The 21,716-nt window shown below is 32.2% G+C and overlaps 2 protein-coding genes across 3 annotated transcripts in view; one reads left to right on the top strand and one right to left on the bottom strand.

The window, feature by feature from the left end:
- LOC120327835 (transcription initiation factor TFIID subunit 9-like) overlaps positions 1-21,716 on the top strand; it is a 120,471-nt gene that overhangs the window by 14,593 nt on the left and 84,162 nt on the right. The window lies entirely within an intron of this gene.
- Positions 1,082-21,716, bottom strand: part of LOC120327940 (fibronectin type-III domain-containing protein 3A-like) — a 50,928-nt gene continuing 30,293 nt past the window's right edge. For both annotated transcript variants that reach the window (XM_039394314.2, XM_039394313.2), the window contains exons 8-23: positions 20,578-20,637; positions 19,851-19,989; positions 16,929-17,107; positions 16,148-16,418; positions 14,088-14,226; positions 13,869-14,000; positions 13,347-13,505; positions 12,490-12,704; positions 12,084-12,197; positions 8,053-8,202; positions 7,299-7,702; positions 6,952-7,149; positions 6,254-6,420; positions 5,743-5,870; positions 5,246-5,383; positions 1,082-4,580 (exon numbers count right to left, since the gene is read on the bottom strand). In XM_039394314.2, the coding sequence (XP_039250248.2) occupies positions 4,248-4,580; positions 5,246-5,383; positions 5,743-5,870; positions 6,254-6,420; positions 6,952-7,149; positions 7,299-7,702; positions 8,053-8,202; positions 12,084-12,197; positions 12,490-12,704; positions 13,347-13,505; positions 13,869-14,000; positions 14,088-14,226; positions 16,148-16,418; positions 16,929-17,107; positions 19,851-19,989; positions 20,578-20,637 (2,926 nt within the window). In that variant the 3' untranslated portion in view covers positions 1,082-4,247. The remainder of the gene's footprint in view (positions 4,581-5,245; positions 5,384-5,742; positions 5,871-6,253; positions 6,421-6,951; positions 7,150-7,298; positions 7,703-8,052; positions 8,203-12,083; positions 12,198-12,489; positions 12,705-13,346; positions 13,506-13,868; positions 14,001-14,087; positions 14,227-16,147; positions 16,419-16,928; positions 17,108-19,850; positions 19,990-20,577; positions 20,638-21,716) is intronic.

Here is a 21,716-nt window from a genome sequence, read left to right as displayed (position 1 = left end):
CTTCTAGCCTCGTGGTTGTATGATCAGACAGTAGTGGCTAGAGCCGACGGGCGAGTCTAACTAGGCTACTTTATGCACACAGTCCTTTTCTATTTAATTCAAGTCTGTGCTATGTGAATTATTCCCATGTTATCCACCTTAGGTTACCGGTATCGTAACTGTTGGTGGTAAAATAAATGTTTAGCCCACTTATGCTATGAAACTGATACATTGGGTTACGTGCGCAGGATTATGTGCTAATATAACGTCGTATTTCATATTTTACACATCGGAAAATCCACTAATATTCGATTGATATTTTTTATAATTATAATTTGAGTTTTTTTTTATATTTATCCGGGGAGACGGCTTTTAGTCGAGAGTGACAGGATTATATATTCGCTGGCTCCCTTCAGCTAAATACAGTCAACAATGTGGTAGTCTCTCCTGGAAGTTGCCATGTCGAGGATTGCACAAAGAGTAACCCCCAAATGCTGATACAATATGGCCCTCCCTTTCATTTCTACATCACATACCATGTAACCAGAACATAAATCTAAGTCTCTCCGATATTAGCATGACACGTACTTGGTTCTACAGTTCTCCGATAAACAGCGGACTACCTGTTGAAACTGCATCGCTCATTCCTACCGAGCAACCCACTTTTTCAAGTTACAAGAGGAAGTTACATTGTATCATGTGAATGCCTCAATTGATGGCATAATTGACTTGACTAAAACACCGAGCTATTTTTCAACTGCTCCACAACCACCTGTTCGTCGCTTCATTTGTAGGATGTGGGCCCAAGGATTGCGTAGATAAATGGTTAACAACGTTGGGGCAAAATTGCCTTCCTCTTACTATAAGCCTTCGAATTTTCAGTGAAAAATATGAATGTGTCTTCTAAGCGGGTTGCTTTAGTACTCTCTTCTAATAGTCCGTTGACTGCTTCAAATTTTGCTGGTAAATCATAACTTAATTGATTTTCATTGAAAAGTAAACATGCAACAACACTGTTGCTTATATCCTTCTGCAGAATATTCTTGAGTTGGTTCTCAATTCCCTTACATTAAGCCATAAATCATGAAACTTCACATAAATAGCCATTTTTTGTTTCTATATAATATATCACTATTTATATTTAACAGAATGCTAGCGTACTGGTATGTTTTACTTTAGACGACAATAGATATAATGCGCCAGCATGATGGCAGTCATAACTAGTATACTTTGTTATTAATAAGGGGTCAAGGGTGATAAAAGGGTCAAAGAGCAGCAGAGAATAGTAACAATGACATACACAAGCGGTCCTAGTTAGAAATTGACCTTAGCCAAGTTTGGATTGCAGATGAACATGTTTTTTTGTTATGTCTGAGATCAAATCCAGACTTGGCCAGACAGATTTTAACTTCAACTAGGTTTCATATATAATATATATATATATAATATTTAAATTCTGTACTATACAAGACATTGCTATTAGCTAAAACACAAAAAGCCAATCAGCAACACCAATTTGGAAGAAGTATGGTTGACGCCATAGTCAAACATGTTAAATTACTTCAAATTTGTCAAGGAAAAAACGAGTTTCAGCATTATTTTCAAACTCGACATAATATTCAGTTTTTTATGCTACAAAGTCACCGGTAAGCACGAATAATAAAAGAAAAAAAAACAACACAAAATTAAACAACAACACAAAATTCTGAACGAACATGAGAAATAAAATAATATTACCAAGTAGTAGTATCCACTATGTACAAAATAAGGGCAAAGAACACTGGCATCTTGAACGAAGGATAAAATAAAGCAAAGTTAAAAATACGAGGGCGAGGGCATTGATACTTAAGACAGAAGGAAAAAAGGAATGCGACAGGTTTCAAACTAACAAAAAATGAACTCCAGCACATCACAACAATAAAAATTTGTTTCCAATACTGGGTACGGGCCATAAATGAGCCATGCAAAAAGACAAACATTATATGTGTTTATATTTAGAGAGCAGAATCTGAAAATGGATAAAAAGAGAATTTGATTGCAGTTATCATCATGCACAAATTTTTTTCTCTGTCTGTATGGGCAAACTTCTTAGGTAATATGATTCATAAGAAGCTCACACTGATTCATATATAAACTTAATGCTTGGTCTTTCTTTGATTTTAGGTAGTTTTCATAACAGGTGAGGTAACCAGAATATGAAATAACGAATAGCTTTTGGTCCTCGAACAAAAATAATTTTATGATATTTTTAAGATAAAATAAATGTATATGCAATACTATATAAGAGTTATAAAGAGAATTCATGTATTTGTCTTTTATCTATTTCCAATAGAGCAGTAATAATATCTGTATAACAGATAAGACTAATCCTGGCCGAAATTTGCTACAATAAAGTACGGTAACTCAAACTCATTAGAACATGTAAACCATGTAGAAGTAATAGGACAAGATAGAAGGATAGGTGATTTGATATCTTCAATCCTTTTTAGGAGGTAATTTTGACATTGTGATGTCATAATTTAGATAAACAGATGACTTTTGCTGGAAAAATGTTCAAATTCTATTTTTAAACTTTTTGAATATCAATTTTTTGGAGAAATGGAATTTTGAATCATATTTAGGGAAAATTATATGAACAATTCTAATTTTTCTAGTTCAGTTCATATTTAGCCAGTATCATTTCAAACATCTTGAAACACTTTATTCTATTGAACAAAACTTATTTTTCATTATTTATAAACCTTAAATAACAATTTTTAGAAAGTATTAATATAAACTGCATTTCACTGAAACTTGAAAATAATAAACTCAAAACACCAATAAAATAGGCATGTGGCATCACTTATTCCAGCCGTCAATACAACATTACTTTGCCATGGACTGTACAATAAGACTCCATATGTACACACCGACAAAAATTAAGTGGGCAAAACGCTTAGAATAGGGCAGCAATTATACAACAATGTGAATCATCTTCATTTGCTACTCAGAATGTATTAGATTTACATATTAATTCGGGAATATTTAAAAAAAATGATCTGACTATGATAAAAAAGTAAACTTTTATTTTTTAGGAATTAACTTAATCTTTTTCAAAAGAAACTTTCAGGGAATGCCGTGATACAGGCACTGTATTTTATATATATTTATGTAAAAAAATATTACCATATAATGGCAGTGACAAAATGCTATAATGTAAGCAAAGCACCAGGTAGTTTTGTTATTTTGAAAGCAGTAAAAGAGAAGCAGACTAAATAAGATAAATTTGAATCATAAAAATCTCTTGCCTCAGAATCCACTGTCATTGATGATCACGGGGTTATGATCAGCACAAGCAATATGGTGTCTATCTGCTAGTTTATGGGTAACATAAAGTACGTAAGGGTGAAATACTGCTTGTAATTAAGAATACTAAGTTTTAAATATCATATTTTCTGCTGACTCAGCGTTATTTGAATTTATTTTTCGATGATTCAGCATTATTTGTTTTGCATCAGATTAAGGGGAGAACATACTACTATGTTCGAAATTGAAGCGTCAAAAATTCCATTAGAATTATGGGCCTTTTGAGGCTGATATTGGTCTGGTGTAGTCTCGAATGATAAATATCGAAAGATAAAAAAGCTGCGACTTTATAGCACCAGTTATATATAATAAATTTACTTATAAACAAATTTATATAAAATATATTTTCAAGAAATAACTCATATGAGACAACAACTAGGTAGTGGCGTTCCGTATGTATGGGATTTCAAAAAATTTATGAATGAAGATTTAACTTGCTGATTAGCTGATTATATTTAAATCAAAACAATATTTATAAGGCAAAGTGAATCAAATTATAACATGCTAATTTGAAGTAATATACCAAGTAAAATGATAAGATTTAGCAATACAAATGTATCGCATAGTACATCTCAAATTTATTAATTCTCTGAAACGAAAGAAATTATTCATGGAGTATTTTTCATAATAACTTAAAACAATTGTGTCATTGCAAAAAAGAGGAAGGTTTAATATTTATTCTGAAATCAGTAATTTTTTTTAGACAAATCAAATTCCCGTAGCAACAACCTAAAATCTTTGTTCATTTTAGATTGTGTTACGTTCATCAAACAGATCAGATTCTTATATGAAGTCACACATACATCAAGTCTCCAAATATTGATATTCAAGGTTTGAAAGCTGTTTTTTACTTTACATACATATATATCTCCGAAAACAAGGTTGTAATATATTTATGGAATGCGGCAATTGACATAAAAACCTTAACCGACCATCAATTGCACAAAAAAGGCAAGCACAACGGCAAAAATAAAAAACGTTACAAGCAAGACTAAAGCTTTTCTTTCATCAGACATCTCGACTGGAGCTGTCATCAGAAGATTCGAGGCTGTCTGAAGTTGACCAGATAACGAGTCTGACTTGCTTCCCTGCTTCAACGCAGAGTTATCATCCGTAGAACTAATTAACGAAACTTCAAACGAGACCCAACTTGAAAAACTTCCAACAATGTCTTCATGAATAGGAACTTCAGGAGTTTCCTGATCTTGTTGTTGATTTTCCTCTGCAGAATTTTCCGAATTTATGGAGTCTGCATCCTGAAAATCAATTATGGGTATTGTTCAATCAAGATCGCAAAAGTGTTGAATTTACAAGGTGTGAAGGTAATAATGTGAACCATCACAAGGACGTTCCTTAAAATGTTAGGGCCATGGGCTGGCCGCATTGTTCTAAGTGTTGCTGTATTTGAAAAATAACACCACCATTAGAATTTCTTGTTTAATTTCCGCGAACTCGTTGGAATTTCTTGTATAATTTCCGCAAACTCGTTGGTCAATGAGCTGTATGAAGGTACCATTTGTCTAGTACATGTTTATAGATTCGCTTTCTTGTTAAAGAAAATATTGAAAACTATATATATTTTTACAATGCATAATATGAATCCATATTTTTTTTTTCAAGAAAGTTTGGATAATGCAAGGTCTTGCTTACTCACTCAGAGATATAAAAAAAAGACTCATTTCTGAGCAAAGTTTACTGAAATGATATTTATGGTGGTGCATTATATGACAGCAATCATCAATTGACACAAGGATTTAATAAGCAGTTCATAGCTTTATAGACTTTTCTCATCTGATAGGTGCAATGACAGCGAATGGGTGAGAGCTCACAGGTAGTGAATTCCACACAACTAAATTTCTCGGAAAAAGCTTTACTTTCGACCAATTTAAAAACTAGCCTAAATATTCAACCATAAACATACCTCCAATTGCGTTGCAACATCTTGCTTTACCACAGGTTGTGAACGAACAACATGTCGAACCAATGCAATCTGTACTTTGTATTTGCTTCCTGGTTTGACAGGACCAAACGTATACGAAGGTTTTTCAACAGAAATTGACTGTAAAAAGATATTGCGATTTAGCGAATATTGAAATATACAAAACAATTAGCTGTAACAATGAATGGAAGTAAAGCAAGACACATTAATATCGAGTCTGATTCAGAAATTATTTTCTTCCACCTCCGGTAACTCACCTGGGTAAGATATCACACACAAAGATGTCAGGTGTGAATTGAATATTAAAACAAATTTAAAACTTCTTATATTCAATATGATTGATTTTTGATTCAGGAACGATTTAAAATACTTTCATTTGAGAGATATTGACTACTAAGAGAATGTTTATCTTGGTCATTTATTCCTAGTAATTCGATTTCTACAAATTAGCAATGACTTGAATAGAATCACATTCTTACCTGTTTACTATTTCCACTATCATAGTCTTCAATATTAATAATATAAGACACAGAATCGCCTTTAATATTATCAATATCTTCCCATGATATTACTGCATAATCATCGTTCACAATAATTGTTGGAGAATCTGTGAAAATAAGAGAAATTTATAAATGAGAAAAGTGGGGATATCAGATAAATCAGGGAAAAATGAAGAATGTAATGGTTCTATAGGACGTGTTCGTCAGATCAAAAAATAATTTGGGGTTCGTAATCTAACTCATCTTTCTAACCAATTTGTTATGAGGTGTATGACTTAACTTCAGACTCAGGTGACCAGTGACCAAACTTGGCTCAGGTTTTAGAGACGTATAAAACATTATCATTTCACAGTGTTACTCTAAACAAGAGGCTTTGTTTATAACACAAATTACACGAATACATGGCAGAGGGATATATAAACATATCAGTGTCACCAATATTATTAAACATCCCTATTTGTAGAAAACTATAACCAATGAGAAAACCTACTTTTCAATTGTGGAGGTGGAGCAGTAGTTGTCGTAAATTTACTTATGATTGAGAATGATCCTTCACCAGCATGATTGCGAGCATTGATTCGAAAATTATATGTCGTCCTCTCCGATAATCGATTCACTCGATACGACCGACCAGAACCACTATATATTGTCAAGAATCTAGAAAAAACAAGATTGCCACGATGAAGATGATTTATCACATTTCAATATCTTGTTTCGACAGCGATTATAGTTTTCACCTGTTCCTACATTTGAAATGAAATATTTTGAATGATAAAATTTGGATGACATAATCTGGATCACACACTCCTTTTATAAAAACCAAAGCTATTGTCTGATAACCCCACACAATTTTGCGCATCAGTGCATTAATATGTATTGTGTTGTTTCATAGGCCAAATAAACTCACCAGTTTCAAATCCAGATTATGATTAATCGTATATTCTCAAATTCATCTTGTTAATTTTACAATTCATATTCCCCTTTCTTCAAAAAAATATCACTATTTTATTTCAAGCTAAGTTCTCTGACCACTCCTTTACGGCAAACCAATTATTGTGAATGTTTTGGTCTGATTGCTTCACGACACCTTGAGGGTGCTGTTTCAATGATAGTTTATCATAGTTTGTAACAGGGTCACAGTTTGTATCTGCTTCATGAGGGCAAACCAACTTTTTAAAAGTTCAATACCTTCCATGTTTCTCTCTCATTTGCAGAAGATAAATATTACTGGTTGAATCTGATGAATCTCCCCATTTTAATTTCAAACTGTTAGAAGAACACGAACATTCCAATACAGGTGGGTCTGGGGGAAGAGGTTGGGTTTCAACAGTAACAGGTAAACTGAAGTTACCGGACCCGATCTCATTTACAGCTTTCACACGAATCCTGTGATGAAAATGAATAAAAAATTTTAGATTTATTTTAAGTGAGACTTAGCAAGTGTCTAGGTAAGCTATGTTACTGATAGTTCTGTCCACAAATTTTCTCTTTCGGAATAAAATAATATGAGCCCTTTAGATAAGGACTCTACTAACCTGTACTCGGAATCCGGTTGTAAATTTGATATCAAATGGCAATTCGTGTCACCTTCAATTTCAAATAACATTGTGTCATCTTCTATAAAGCTAAGTGATTTCGTTTTCTTTGTTTGCGTTGTTGGTTTGATTGGAACAACTTCCAAGATGTAATTTGTAATGTCTGACCCGTTCGAAACAGGCGTCTCCCAGTTGACCATAACGCAAGTGGCTGGCCTTGGAAACGAGTCGTTATCGATTTCTTCGTCTTCGGATTCTCTCTCGTCGATTTCATCATCAAGATCATAGTCCGATGTTGGAAGAATATCGCCCTGCCATACTTTTGGAACTCGGTCAGGACACGATGGTGTTGTGTGTATGGTCGTGACATCAGAAAACGCACTTTTACCAGTAACATTATGAGCCTGTTGGTAAATAATGTCAAGTATATATATTGAATTAAGGATAAAATTCAATTATTCTTCTATTTCTAACATTCTATAAAACATTATATTCCATTTTTAAAGCAACTAGTAACAAACGAGTAATTACAATACAAAAAACAACAATGAATCCAAAGCGTAGCACACTAATACAGGAATACCTAAACTGAATTCTCATAATAATTCCCAATAATTTCCGTATTCGGAAAATCCATATTTAAAAATTCTTATATTCTTCAATTTTAGCTGTCAATATATGTTCTTAGTGGGTGTTTGATCAGGTTTCATAAAAAACTCAAAATATAAGAGAGAAATTGTTTTAAAGCATTTACCTGTACTCGAAAATAGTAATCAGTATCCGGAGAAAGATGTTGAAAATTGTGACAAAGAGAAGAACCTAATTGTTGAACACACATTGTTGTAGTTGAACTTCCCCATTCCACTGAATAACCGGTTACTTCTGATCCGTTGTCATGAGGCTTCTAAATAGAGGAGACGAACAGAACAATTAAACAATACTTTTGTATAAGTATGACATGCCATGGATGTCCAATATGAATTGATTTCAAAAAAATATTATGCTTAATATATAGAATACTAGGAATAAAGAAATAAATTTATATTTGCTGTTATTAGTGTTGTAATTTTGAGAAGCATTGTCAGCAAATTGTTGATTTTTTTCTAATTTGTTCAAAGCAGGGTTACACAACTGGTAAACAAGACTCATTATCTCTGAACAAAGCTAGAAGCACTTACTAAAATGCGGATAAGTTACTGAAACTATATAGATTTGTAGGGGCAATACAGAAAATGCTGACTGGCGCATTTAAGACATATCCACAAAATTAGAATACTGGTATAAGTCTTTCCAAATATTTCATTTTTTTTCCAGTCAGTAAAAGAAATGGTATTCAGAATGAAGAGATTTATGAATTGAACACATGATTACAGAGAAAAAGAAGCTGGTTATCAAGCGCCGATGCCTACTTTAATATCTAATTAGAATTTGTAAGATTAGGAGTTTTAGTTTAGTTTTTAAATATATTTAAACATATCCTAAAGTCAGAATATAATTGACCAAAATTTTATAAAAAATAATTCAGAATAGTGCAATGTTAGTAATTTTTTTTGATACACTTAACTACCTGTCAGTGCTGATCTTACTGACAACGATAACAAGCTATTATAAATAATCCCACCTAACAATACACATTTCCTATAGATAATGACATAGAATTTTGACAACTACACAAAACATAGAAAGAGGAAAAATTTATGAAGATAGCCACACAATAAGGTAATTGTTGAAGAATTCTATGTGTCTCAAAATTTGAGGTCAGACATTGATGTTCAATTTATTCGTCAATGAAGATAACCTTATATTATCAATAATATATTTTTGGGGTTCATTGTTTAAATGTGAAATTTGAAACTGCACACCGTCATGGTCTCGTCAACACATCCCACAAAAAAGTCTTTGTTTTGTATTTCATCACAATCAAGTAAGAAAGTATGATAAATTTAGCTTATATATCATAGAATTTTGTACGTTTCTACTAAAAATTCATCAATTAAGCACGTAACATCAATGTTCAAGTAAAATTATCCCGAAATGATGCACTTTAGTTTGGAAATGCATAATAGATCTGTAAACTCTATTATGTGTTGTTTGTATATAAGGTTATGGTAATGCCAATCTCCGGTAGTTTATAATATCATATTACAAGTACTTATATCACAGTAGGTGGTCCAAATCATTCCCATCGAAACTAAAAATTTACGGGTCCAATTCAGTAATTTAAGACTAACAGAAATTGTCAATGTACTTGTTATTGAATTTGGTGTTTTCAAGACGTTTTTGCAACAATGACATTTTGCATTAGTGAAATTTAGGAATACAGATAATTTGAATATTACTGTTTTCAAAATAAAATTTGGTACTAATTCAACAATACTGTGAATTAGGGCAAATTTTATATAGTGTTGTTTAGTGAATTCATTTAGATAAATTGTTTTAAATGGGCATATTGTAGAGAGAATTTGCCATTAGAACTGATATTCTAACAAAATTCCAATCATTTTTCAAATTTTTTCAAGAAATTTAATCAAATGTTTTTATTCTTGTTCTATGTATTTATGAATATTATTTATCTAAACTTAATTAGAGAAGTTATCGCACATTAAGATAAACATGAGATAATAGAAGAAAAAAAAATGCTTCACTTGGAAGCTTATATATAGCTTCATTTGCATGGATCATCTATATTAAACATCTGAAATAGATAAATTATTATTTTGTAAATTGATATAAAAAGTTCCTATTCATATTAAATATCTGTCCTTGAATTACTAATAAAAAGCACGAACTATGTAGGTCATAGGTTGCCAACTAAAAGCAACTCAATAAAATAAATAAAACAATAAATGGAATATTTAATAACCAATATAGCAACATGACAAGTACGTCATCAGTTATTTATTAATTTATAAACTGGGTGGGGTAGGTAACACCTGGTAATATAAATGACTATGGTACCTAAGATGTTGAAATAAAAAAAGGAGAGAATTGGAAAATGAGAGAATATAACAAATCAGCTGAGCTGAACAAATGTTTATATGTTTGTGTTTCATCCATGTATGGTTGAGTGTGGACCATGCATTCCAACAGTTGAACAAGCTTGAATATGGTATAAGAAAGAAAGCATTGCTGCAAAGAAGTGCTTTTACTTAGCAAGATTTAGAAATGAGAGAATAAACATAATATTGATAGATTGAGATTTCCGGTGGAGTGTATTATGTTACTGAGCTATTATATTTTCTGTGCTGGGGTCTAACCATTTTTGTTTGCCCAATTTACATCAAGTTTATGGGCAGGGAGTATATTCACTTGGCTAACACAGACAGTTCCGGAACTCGTAATAAAACTAAAATATAGAAAATCGGAATGAAATTATGTTCTAATCCTAGCCCGGTACACATACCACGGGAGCACCCATTATTGTATAAACATAAAACATTAAGAAAACAAGTTTGTCCTTGTCTATAGACCCGGAACATACGATAGTTAAATGATCTCTTCCCACATTCAATCTGCAGCGGCAACTGCACGAGATGTTCACTATTTAATTATGGGGTTTCTTCTCTTGTGAGATGAATATAAAAATCTTATCCCAGTAAAAAATCAATAACATATTCTTGGTATGTTATACTTGATATCAATTTGCTTATCTATTTCACTCAAATCTGAAATTTTCGCACCTCAAATTCTTTTCATACATGAAGGTAAAATAGGTTCTTATATACAACACGACATTATACGACCAAATAGCCACTGTTATTATCACTCTTAACAAAGTGGTCGCATAGGAAAAATTTTTCCTCGCTCAACATACATTGTAGATTAACAAATATATATGTGGAGAAATGTTGTTAAAACAAGTACTGTTTTTATGAGTCAAATTGTTTTTTGCAAAAGCCATAATCATTCTTGAGGTCAAAGTGTACAAACCCGGATTCGCATCACAGCAGATTGAATAAAATATCCAGTAATTTAAAAATTGTAAATTTACATTCCGGTATATGGACATGATTACAAAAAATTATTGATTACTTAACAATTATGTGAATGACTGAAATTTTTTTTACGAAAATGAAACTGTTCAGAACAGATGAATAAGCCAAAAAATTTGGTATGAACCGAAGTAAAAGATTATTGGACTTTCAGTCGTGTGATGAGTCAGTTTTATTATTTTTTGTTACGGTAATAACGTGGCTTTACAGATCAATAGATATATATGATTAATAGAAGGAGAAAACTTCTGAATCACGAATTATTTTTTATTTTTGAAATTTATAACCAAATTCAATATGTTCACAGGACAAAATAAAGTGAAATATGGTTGCAAAACACTATAGTTCACTGTACATGGAAGAGTCATATTTAGGATGCATAGAACAGGCAATTTGGTTCTATATGTTGTTAACTTTATAGGCAATGAAGTTGTTCAACAATTAGAAATAATTGCAAAGCCATTATGAAACATATGCAGATGTATATGAATATATTGATCTAAATTTACTAATGCTTAATTTTGCCCTATTATTTCCTCATAGTGTCATTAGCTCGTGGAAATTTTAATGAAAGATTCCAACTTCGCTCAGAGATCGATCTGGTTAATTTCTGAGTGATTGTGCATGACGTTGCTGTGAGCAAATTCCTTTATATACAATCGATATAACTTGATCACGTATCACCAACCATCAATTTATATTGATGAAATATCGGGGCTGGCAAAATACCCTTGATATCCAAACTGGAAATCTTGTCAGACGTAGGGTTTGGAAAATTTATTTACATTTTTACCTGCCACGTTAGAAGAATAGAATCTGATGTTACAGTGTCTGGAATTGGAAGTTCTGGCTTTTCTGGAGGTCCAGCACTCGTCTGTAAGTCAACTGCATCAGACCATGGTCCAGTCTATGAAAAAAAATTTAGATTGTAGCTTCCAAAAATTCAAAGTCAATTGTGCAATTAATTATGGCATGAGCATATTTGATGGAACATTTTATAAACGAGTAATTAGAATGAATTTTAAAGGAAAAAATGGTGAATTTATCTTACTTTATAGTTTCTGTTAGTGTTACTAGTTCGGGTTGACTACGGTAAGAGGCACCATTTTCAAATTTGCATTGATTTTTCTTTTAACTATAGCACATTCACACTCTATTTCTACTAAATAATATAGAAGTGAGATTATAATAAGACTTACGCCGACTTTGTTAGCAGCTCTGACCATAAACCTATACGACGTCCCGGGTTTCAAACCTCCGACAAAATGATCAAGCGCAGGACCGAGATATACTTGTGATACAGAATTTTCTGATGTTGATGACATTGTTTCGTCCCCTGTATTTTCTCGATGTTCACAAAGCATTGCTACTTCATATTGCGTAACGCTTGATCCGCCCTCATAATTTGGAGGATCTGAAATGAATAGACAGACATACATCAGGGAAGGCTAAAATTGAATAAAAAAAAACTATTCATTCCATATCATTCTTTCCAATATGAAATACCAAATATATTCTTAACTGGTTCATGTGCAACAGAGAAACTGGCAGAAATGATTGTAAATTGAATTGAGTATTGCAGAATATAAATCCGTACTCTGCTTCGAGGTTCTATACATGCATGCAATATAGTTGGTGTAACTATTTTATTAAATTTTCTATTATTAAAAATTGTCAGAAGTGTCAAACTATTTTGACTATAAGAGATCAAATGCATGAAATGGCGAATGAAAATATTCGAAAAATTTTCAAAATCCTGAATTTACTAAATAAATCAATATTTGTGGGAGGATTGCTGGACCCCTCATCAGCGAAGAATGGCTCACATAATCGCTCGTAGGATACGGCTTCCTCTACTCCCATGTCCATTCAACTGAAATGAATAACTGATTAACAATTCCCATGACTGACATGAACTGGTAACAGAACCAGAGGCCATGGTTTGCCATGTGCTCAAGTTGTCTTATCAACTTTCCTCCCGCTTTGGACAATTATGCAAAATCCTATTCTATCCTATCCAAAGTTTCAAGATTAATTGCAAACACCCTTCACTTACCCCATCTTAAATATATCATATTGGGTTTGGCTTTTGTCGAAGGCCTTGGTGGAGCACATTGTCCTGGGTGTACAGGTGGAGGTGTTATAACTACAACTTCTGAAGGCATGCTGGTACCGCCGTTTGTCACACAAAATACTCGTAATCGACAAGAAACACCTGCATTATGGAAGAAAATCAGAGAAATTATGATTACCGATAGTTGGAATTCTAATGAGATAGCGAGTGTAAGAATTTGAAATTAATTTAAAAAATGTTATATGGAGCACAATATCAAGTTTGCGATTTGCATTGATAAATATAATAAAATGTATGCACTCCTAGATAAAATTTCACTCCGAATAATTTTGTCAAGTTTTAAAAAACATTGTTATATGATATATAAATATATACATCAAATTTTATATTGTCGATGATTATTTGAAAATGATCGAAATAAGAAACAAAACTTCAAAAAGATTGCCTTGCTAAGTGACTAAGTTTTCTAATATTATTGTCCAGATACACAATAACAATGAATACCTGGTTGAACATTTCCGAGATGAAATTCTCTAGCGAGCCCAGAATAAATTTGTTCCATCTGTTGTCCTCGTTCGTGAGAACATTCCAAAACATATTTCGTAACTTCTGATCCACCGTCTTCTTCTGGAGGATCTGAATCATTATAAGCGAGATGTTGTTCACTAGCTTTCTAACTTATACCTGAAACGTCTCACTATAACAAATAAAAAAAGAACATACCCCATGCAACTTTAAACCATGTGGGATGAGCTTTTCCTTTCAAAGTAACTTTTCCTGGTGGATTAGGTTTATCAGGAAGTGTATAATATGATGCAACAGCACTGTACCCACTTCTTCCTTCGTTATTGTATGCTCGCAACTGAAACATGAAATACAAAGGTATTAGATTTGATTTTTGGGGATGTTGCCTAAAATATATATCTACCGCCAATGAAGAGTAATGTTTCTGCAATACACTCGATAAACAAAGCCTTGAAAATGTATATAAACAGGGTGTGTGACATTATTCTAGTCAATTTGTTTTGATTGGCAGAAATGGTCGAGGAATAATAAATAGTTGGTTGTGGATTTTTGGTCAAAAAAAAAACTTTTAAAATGTCAAGGAATAGATATACTAACCATAGAAAATTATTTGCATTATTTTACTGTAGAAAACGTTTTTTCAAGATTTAAATTCCATATTATGAAAATTTCAATCCATTCCATTCCTACATACAGACAGACCTATCATCATCTCAAACAAAATTGATTATATTAGATATTTAAAAATAGATCAATATTCCGGTTCAAAAAATTCTTTTCAGTAAAATTGATTCGTTCTACATGTACCTGCAAACTGTGGTCATAATTTAATTTAGCTGTATATATGTGGTTCAACAATGGGCTATGCTTGATATATAATAATGTGCAGATGAGTTGAATTCTATTGTAAAAATTTGAGGTTATAATTATTGTCTAGCCTTGTTCCTTAATGTTAATTTAAGAACATTGAGATATTTTTAATTCTTGATAATTTAAGGCAAATAATTATAATTCTTTGATATGGTGCATAATTAAAATATGATTAAATCTGTTAGCGAGAAAATGTCTCTAAATATTGAAAATTTTTTTGGGTATCCTGCTATATATTAACTCGAGCGCAACATTAATAGGAATTTTCAATTATAATTTTTCGAAGATAATTTCCATTTTTGCAATTTAAAATTAACCACAATTCCTATTTGATTATTTTATATATAAATAAACTGCTAAAATATGAAAATTTAATTGGTAGTTTGCCCCCAAGTACAATCGAATGGTAGTATTTAATATTAGCGAAAACTGCTCTAAATGCAAAATTTCAAGAAAGTTTATATCAGAGTAAAATCAGTATCCACTGAAATTTTTTTGCGATAGGAGCGATTTTCAATCAAGATCAGCAACCTTGACTGAACTAAAGTTGCATGAAAAACTTTTTATTTGCTTGCTCAATGTGAGTGAGTTTGTCGATACTTATTAATTATAAATAACTTATTTACGAATTTAGTGAATTCCAAAGTTTGACAAAAGCGTACTAAATTCGAATACCCCATGATTTATTTTTCATAGTTCATTTTTCATCTGTGAAGCAAAATTTATACAAACTAAAAAAAATTAAAAGTTGTTATAATGTATTTTGACTGTAATTATCACATATATTAATAACCTCCATTGAAATATGTATAAATCCATCATATCAAAAAGTATTTATTTAAAATTACATAACTCAAAGCCCTGTGTCAATAACAATATTCACTTGTCTTCAATAGAATTTAATCTGTAATTTACATTGGTCAGCCCTTTCTTTTTTAGATTATTCTTAATAATAGGAACCACCTGTGTGTGAGATAGGACAAAGATCAGTTTACGGCTGACCCAATATTGACTCATGTGTGATTGTCTCCTTGTAGACTGTGGAATTTTATTAATATAGCGTTGGAATTTACATATCTAATGTAATTGCATTGATATTGAATGTCAGGGCATTGGTTTCCTAATCACCAGGTCAACAAATCTGGAAATATTGATGGGTCACAATTTATTTATTGAAAATATTTATAAAATATATAGGCTAATATATACGGTAAGTCTTGCTACAATCGAAATTTTGCTATGAAGTCAATTTTAAACGAATTTTCATCATTTTTGTAGAAATAATTAGGGAATTTATGGGTCATGTTTTTGGGTCATCCTGTATGTTGTAATTACAAAATAAAATGAATAAATCCGAAATATACAAATTTATAATGTGGTAAACTCACCCGAAATTTATAAAGCGATGACTTGTTCAGATTTTTGATTGACGCTCTCAGATCAGGACCGTCATGAGCAACCTTGAATCCATAACCTTTTCCATCATCCATTTCTAGAGTAAACCTGGTTGCGTATCCCGAAGTGGCATCATTGCCACTCAATGGCACTCTTGTCCAGGTAAGAACGAGGCTTCTAACGCAAGCTTTGCTGAGAAGGGGTGGATCTGGTACTTTTGGGGCTGTACCAGTGGTCCTGTATGTCACTTCGGGACTCCAGGGACTAAACAAAAAAAATTCTTAGATTTGGGGAATTGAAAATTTCTGACTTTATATTAATGAATCAAATTGCAATTTAGCATTGGTTTATGTATGAATAAATATTGTAAGACTTAACAAACAATTTTCAACATTTGAAACCATGTGACACAAGATTGTATAATTACTCTTCATAACTTTTTTAATGAAAAAACTATGAATTGACAGAATGCCACAAAATTATATCAAAGTTGCCAGATATTACTTCACAAATACATTTATGATGTATGAATTAGTTGAGAAATTTAACATAAAAAATAAATTGCGTGATTTTGTGACTTTTTCAACAGATTTGTAGAAGAGTCTCGAAAAGTATGGAATCTCAATCAACTGATCAAAACGAAAAATTTAGCGTCAAATAAAAAAAGCAGTTGAACCTGGCAAATATTCATTGTAAAGATACAGCGGATATAAAACATTCATTCGTGACGCGCTTGGCCATATCATTGCAAAAGCTGGCATAAAGTGGATTTACCTTGAACCTATCTTGTTCTGAGAATTCAATCTGAATGTATAATCATGTGATGGTTGCAGTTTTGTTACTTTATATTGCTTTTGACTGTCTGTATATAAACTTCGGAATCCGCTGCCTTTCTTGCCTTCGTCCCATTCCAGATGGTATTTGATAATTTTTTCTCCATTACTGTTGGGGGCCTGTCAAAGAAATGAATATAATAAAACATGATAAAAATAAAGCAATGGAGGATACTATAAAAACCTTTGACGGTCCAGAAGTATGTGTAACAATATGGAGGTAACTAATTTTGTTCGCCTATTTTACATCCAGTTGTGTGAAGGGACTGAAACGTACAGGCAGGGGAATATTAACTTGGCTAACACAGACAGTCCTCGGACTCGTAATGGAACTAAAACAAGGAAAATCGGTATAAAATTATGGCGTAAATCGATTTTGAAAATATAAATTTGACAGATCAATTCGATCATCATCAAGCGTAGGTAATATTGAGTATTGAAATAATGTGAAAAATGTAAAATAAAAGTCCAAAATTGACAATTTAGGATAAAAAGGTAATTTTATGACGTTTATCCTTGTACACTAGTAACCGTAATATTGGAATCTGTGAATATCATGTAAATATAACTGAATTGCCAAAGCAAAATTATGGTTTAGCAAACCATTCGAGTAATATATAGTAATTCAGAATTAGCGAATGTTTTCTATATTAAACACCCAGTGCACAGTGATTGCAATAAATGTGATATTGGAGAAAGTGTAAATAAAAAAATTCACAATACATAAATATGATAGGAATTCCATATTTATCTTGGGGAGAGGAAAGCCGATTTGAAGATTTGATCATATCGTGAGTCACAGCCTCTCATCCTGTTACCAGTCCAAGTTGGGTATGGGAATTGTCTTCCTAAATTATACCAAAAAAATGCAAATATGGTCCTAATATTCAGCAAGTTAAATGGAACTCCTAGTTATATGAACACCATATAAGTACTACTTATCCCTACAGCATAAAGTAAAAGCTTCTCCATCATGTTACCACATCTATTACATAAAGTTAGGAATGAAAACACTTCATTCTAAAAGCACAATGCAGTGAAGCATGCTAAGGAAACCGAAATGCTCTCAACACTTATGTTACCTCAGATTAGATCTACCTACTGGAAGTGATCCTTTCGTGGTAGGACTCTACCATGTATGGACATTAGATAAAAAGTATTCAGGTACATATTATCTATGGCATATGGAAAACAGTTATACAAATTTTTCAAGATGATCCAGATGCCAGATTTCCTTATTTGACGATTTGATGGGCTTTGCATGTTGTTTTTGCATGCAAAGTGTTAGTCAATTAGCAAAAGAAGTTTTGAGCTGAATATTTGGAATATTTTTAATACTATTCCCAACTTGTAAGTTGTAATTGTAGCAAATTTCTTGTTTCAAATACTTTATCTTCAACAAAACATTGTTTTCCAATGAATCAAATTTGGCACTTTAGAAACGATTTTTAGAAACGGTCTTCAAAAATATGCTAAAATGTTCCATTCCGCTTTGACTAAAATCGTAAATACAGTAAACAGAATAATACCAGAATCAATAATGTCTTTCAAGCAGTTTTTGGCATCTGCAAAAGGTTCAAACTGCTATGAATATCCTGCATGGTAAGCGGACAATATTTCCTTTTAGTATTCTAATCTAGTGAACAGGAAATAGTTGAAAATTGTGATTGCGCAAATCCTGCTGACATTATATAAAGTTTGCAGAATTTGCAAATAATTATAATAAACCGATCAAAAAATAAACGAAGAATAATCATGTGATGTTTGGCTGCTATTGGCAACACTGGCAGTCAATTTAGAAATCGAAAGAAGGAAATTTATTTTGATTACCTATTCAAAATACCACAATGAAAAACTGCATCATTATAAATATGAGAATGTTTTGGCATACCTTAATTAAGATTAGTTGTTTCCATATTTGTATTTAGTTACTATAGAATTAAAAATGAAATGAATCAGCTCCTAACTTGTTTAAAAAATGTTTATTTTTATGTTTTATCTAACTTTTGCTTGAACCAATACCTAGTTCTAAGTGAACAGCCTTGAAAATACCTCAACTCACAGATGTCGAGAATACAGTTTTCGGAAAAAAATTCAAAATTTGTCTTTTTTATTAATAATCCATATAAATAAAATCAGGCTCTATAATTTGTCATTTAACAGTAAATCATGATTTAAAATAAATTAGTTTTATACGACACCCAGTCACGCCTTTCGCTACAAACAAGGCTCTGTGCAAGAAGCTATTAACACCCAACAGTATGTAAGGAGATACTATATTTGGAAGAGCCGGAAGCTTTCAGATCGGCATTGCCTATCCAATTTATTACACTCTAGATTTAAACCCAAGATGTGTTGAGCTTCGATCCCGACAAAGTTATGTACAATGTTTTAACCAAAAACCTGTCGTAAGCATAATTTTTTAATATTTTGCAGCGAAATTGATATATTTAAATAATACAAAATTAGAATGATAGTAGGTTCAAATTCCTAAAATACCAACTATTTGGAATGACTAACTGAATTGCATCAGCCTTTTTTTTACAAAGATCAGATTTGAAAAAAATATATTAAGTACTTTATATTAATAATATGATATGATGATTATAAATTCATCTGTTGAAATTAAGTATGCGGTGGCCTTAACTAATTAATTAACTAATATGGCATGTCAAGGTAAAATCTCGGGTTCAAATCCCATCTCCCACCACCTCACCCAGGAAGTAACAAGTTTTGTAAGCAATTCCAAACTGAAAAATTCCGATACTTTTCAAACAAAGAAGTTCCATACATATTACTATAAACAACTTCTATTGTTCACAATTTCTAAACCATTTTTTTACCAAACACAAAAATTACTTACAGCCCATTTCAAGTTGAGTGAATTTTTCGTCCGTTGAAATAACTCAGGAGCACCGGGAGTGTCAGGTTGGCAACTGATAGTACGGAACGTTGTTACTTCAGAGTGGATACCTTTCGTAGAATTTAATTCGGCAAGCACTCTTAATAATGAAAAAAGATGGGAAGATATAAATAGGATGCCAAAGTTCTTAAGATTGTGGAATTTGACAAAAACAAAACTTTCTACAAAAGGAATATTCTCTGTGTACCCTATGTTGAAATAGGGATGGCCAAAAGAGTATAAACTAGCCTACTATTCGAAACACAGAGACAAATATCCAAAACAGCGTTTCTGTTAGCTCTATAGACGAAAATTAAGAAAAAAAATAATGGCCGTCTAGTGGCTTATATTTTCGATCATAGAATATTGAATATATTCTAAATTAGGTTCAACAAAATACACATAAAAGTCAAGGTATATAAAACAAAATTCCTCAAAATGATTTTCATATGCTATCTGAATCTTGAAACTGAACCCAGAACCGTTCAATTTTAAATTATTGATTTCAAATTAAAATAGTTGCATATGAGTAATATTTACCGTAGTTAGTTTTGGTCACTCCTGCATAAGACATAATAAATGATACGCAAATTGAACATTTCCAGAATAAAAAAGAATATATTGGTCACATTGAACATGGGTGTGATATGGTATATTGTGTCTGTTCAATAATACATAAATTACTCACTTCGTATGATATTCCACACCAGGTTTCAAATCTTTGATTTCAAAGTAAGAAGCACGATCCCTGAAAAGACGAGAAAAAATGTTCAACAATTCCTATTGTACTCCATACTATTAAAATACGTATTGAGACAGCAAATGTGCAGTCAAACTAGCTGTTTTTCTGAGCATATGAAAAGTCAAAGCAAATAGCACTTTATTAATGTCTTAATGGCAGTGGTTCTCAACCTTTCAGGGCCCGTGGCCCCTTCCAGAGGATTTTTGCACTCATGGGCCCTTATCATTCGGGTGGTATGTATAGTGCTAGTTTGATTGGTAGATTCCAAATCCCATCATATTCAACCAATTCATGCTCAACAAAGTGGAAACACCTCGTGAAATATCTTCATAAAGCAATGAAACTAGGAAGAACGGGGGGTTTTCTTGTAAAAGTTAAAAGTAACATCAGTTTAGCGCCTATCACCGCGGCTATCATTGTGAACAGATATGTATTGAACTTCATTAAAAATTTGAAACTTGTGGAAAAATGGTCAAGGATTCATTCACAAAATCTCTAACCAGTAATGCTTACATAGATAGGTCAATGGACTACACATGGCACTCTGATAAGTTCAGATAGATTCAGTCCACTTCCGCTATAGAAAAGCGTCATAGAAGAGCACTTATGAGTCCATTTATATCCATCACAAAGGGAGATATTTTAATAATAAGTAATAAATAAATTAGGGTTTTTTCACAGAATCCCAGCAGAAGTATATTGAGACTTGATTAAACAAAACATCATGAGGAATGCAAAAAAAAAGGAACGAATAAAATGCACTTGAAATTCCAGACAGATCTCTATTATGATTACGCTACACAAAGTCAAATTTAATAAAACTGGAATGGGCGGGGCAATGAGCCAACCAGACAGTCATTAGGTTCATTGGAACGTCATCATTTTAAAGAGGACCATCATCAATAATTCTTCTACCGCCGGTTTTCAGATGGTCTGATGTAATATGTGCCATGTCACAAGGGACCTAAATTATTTATGCTAGTCTGGCACGTACTGTCTTGCACAGTTATAATGGATGTGGAGTATGATACAAAGATCACTTTTTGGTAATAGAAGTCAAGCAACCTTCGTAATTTTGACCACTC

Source organism: Styela clava, chromosome 7, assembly GCF_964204865.1.
Source record: "Styela clava chromosome 7, kaStyClav1.hap1.2, whole genome shotgun sequence".
NCBI classification, from domain to species: domain Eukaryota; kingdom Metazoa; phylum Chordata; class Ascidiacea; order Stolidobranchia; family Styelidae; genus Styela; species Styela clava.
Note: the sequence above shows the minus strand (reverse complement) of the source record. Positions and strands in the feature narration are given on the sequence as shown.